General features: G+C 36.5%; 1 protein-coding gene across 3 annotated transcripts in view; it reads right to left on the bottom strand.

The window, feature by feature from the left end:
• The window catches only part of LOC143280924 (uncharacterized), a 73,755-nt gene that overhangs the window by 70,359 nt on the left and 896 nt on the right, over positions 1 to 2,500 (bottom strand). For all 3 annotated transcript variants that reach the window (XM_076585711.1, XM_076585720.1, XM_076585729.1), the window contains exon 2: positions 2,053 to 2,500. This exon is cut by the window's right edge. In XM_076585711.1, coding sequence (XP_076441826.1) covers positions 2,053 to 2,110 — 58 coding nt within the window. In that variant the 5' untranslated portion in view covers positions 2,111 to 2,500. The remainder of the gene's footprint in view (positions 1 to 2,052) is intronic.

The raw sequence follows: 2,500 nt of genomic DNA, 5'->3' as shown, positions 1-2,500 counted from the left end.
GAAGAGCAGCACGTAATTTCGAAGGCGCAATACAACTTGACATCCAGTTAGATCTACATGAATACATTAGTTGTATAGAAAATGTATCTAGAAATCGATTTAATAAATTACTTATAGAAATGTATCTAGAAATCGATTTAATAAATTACTTATAGATTCAAATAATCAATATTACCAATGTTGTGTAAACACAAAGAATGCAGCTAATCCCAAACATTTTCTAAATTTGACACCAGCAGCACATTCAAGACAAATTACAAGTCTAATGTATTGAATTCGTTTAAATGCCTTTCGTACAAAATTTTCTAAAAATATAAAATGTATATGCGGTAAGCAAATAACTGTAAGTCATCTACTCATTCATTGTCCGAGCATAAGACAGTTAATTCCTAAAGATATAGTTGATGACTTTTCTTCCAATATTTCATTAGCCACTGAAAAGCTTAGAATGTTTTCGGAAATTTTAAACTCCAGTCCCGTTGGTATCCTCCTTTGATGTATCATAATTAATGTTGTTATTTATATTTACATTGTTGTAGGTTAATACTTGTTGATATGCACATACATATTCTCCTTCCCATGACACCTCATTCAATACACACCACAGTCTCTTTAGACCTTTTTCTTATAATATACTTTTCCTCTGATACATAACATGAATACTTTTTTACACTAATATTCACATGCATTCCCTTTCCTTTATCCACTTCTTTACTCCTTTCCGTGTAAAAACACTTATAGTGAATAGACGTTAAACTGAAGATAACACACACACACACACACACACACACACACACACACACACACACACACACACACACACACACAGAGAAATAGCAAACAGACAGGCGGCTAGGGGAGAGTAATGGAATGAAACAGACACAGATACACAGATGCTCACTGACACACACACAAGTACAGAGAGAGAGAGAGATACAGACAGACAGACAGACAGACAGACCCACATTAATATGCAACTGACGACACCCATATTTCAGCAAAGTATTATGAGCTGTTGCCATCAGGACGACGCTACCGAACTTTTAAGTTGAAATCCAGAGCTCTGTAGACTTTTATTCCACGTTCAATCCACCTTTTAAATTCTTGAGGACTGTGTGTGTGTGTGTGTGTGTGTGTGTGTGTGTGTGTGTGTGTGTGTGTGTGTGTGTGCGCGCGCGCGCACTCTCATGTGAGACGTGTGAAAGTCCGTGCATGATAGGCTGTACCTTGTTCTAGTTGTGGTGTGTGTGTGTGTGTGTGTGTGTGTGTGTGTGTGTGTGTGTGTGTGTGTGTTTACTGAGCTTAAAACGTGACAATTGGTTATAATGAATGTGCAATATGTAGGAAGAATAATGTGCAATATGCAGGATGAATGTACAATGAATATGTCTAATGCTAACGTCCATATTCTAAATATATTTCTGTTTAATAATTACGATGTAATAATTAATTGCAATGTTTTTAAAAGCGAATATGTGAAATGATTTTATTTCAGAACATATGTTTATTACTCTTGTTTAATCAAGTTATCCGCGTGTGTGGGGTGGGTGGGGGTTGGGGGGGTGGGGGTGGGGGTGGGGGTGCGGTGCGGGTGTGTGCTGATTATCTGGTTGTGGTTTTCCGCAATTCATCTTTATTCTTATCTGTCTACTATAATCAATGTGCAGTATAGTAGGCTATGTTTATAATTATATTCAAATAATGTTTCTTAATTCTTTCTGTTTTTACATTAAGAATACTAGTTATTACCTGCAGTGTGTGGATGTATGTATGAAACGATGTATGTGATATTTTTTACATTTGTATCTTTGTAATATTTGTAGGGGCTGTTGTTGGCTTTTACAGTTATGGTCCCCATGTTGTTGTGATAATGCACCTGACCAAATTTCTCCAGTTGGAGATAATAAAGTTATTCTTATCTTATCTTATCTTAGGAAAAAGAGAGAGCAAGAAGCAGAGACAGAGACAGAAAAACAGAGACAGAGTCAGAGACAGACATAGACAGATAGACTGACAGACATATAGATGCACAGAAAATGTGACATAACTCACCTCTCACAAGGCAGCCAAGAAGCAGTGCCACTGCCCCTTGTGATATCATTCTCTCCATCTCGCTTGTCCACTGCTGACTTCCACACACACAAAAAAAAACACCAACAAGAAAACAAAAAATACAACTTAAATACGACAACAAAAACCTACTTCAGAAATCTCCTCCACTGTTGTAAAATTCACAATCACATTATTGTTGATCGTCGTTGAAACGTATCATTCGAAATGATATCCTTCTCAGGTATACAACCTAAGCCACGGTTAAGTTGATATCAACTGACAGCACTGTCACGTTGCATCGTCATATTTCGTTTTCTTTTCTATTTCCAGAAACAACAACTAGATTTGAACCACACCACAATAACTGGAGGAAATGAGAAAATAAAGGATACAAAATAATGATAGTAATAGTAAAATATCCCAACTCTTGATTTGACAAGCGGCTTTT

This window comes from Babylonia areolata, chromosome 1 (genome assembly GCF_041734735.1).
Source record: "Babylonia areolata isolate BAREFJ2019XMU chromosome 1, ASM4173473v1, whole genome shotgun sequence".
Taxonomy (NCBI): Eukaryota; Metazoa; Mollusca; class Gastropoda; order Neogastropoda; family Buccinidae; genus Babylonia; species Babylonia areolata.
The sequence above is the reverse complement of the archived record's forward strand: the minus strand, read 5'-3'. Positions and strand labels throughout refer to the sequence as shown.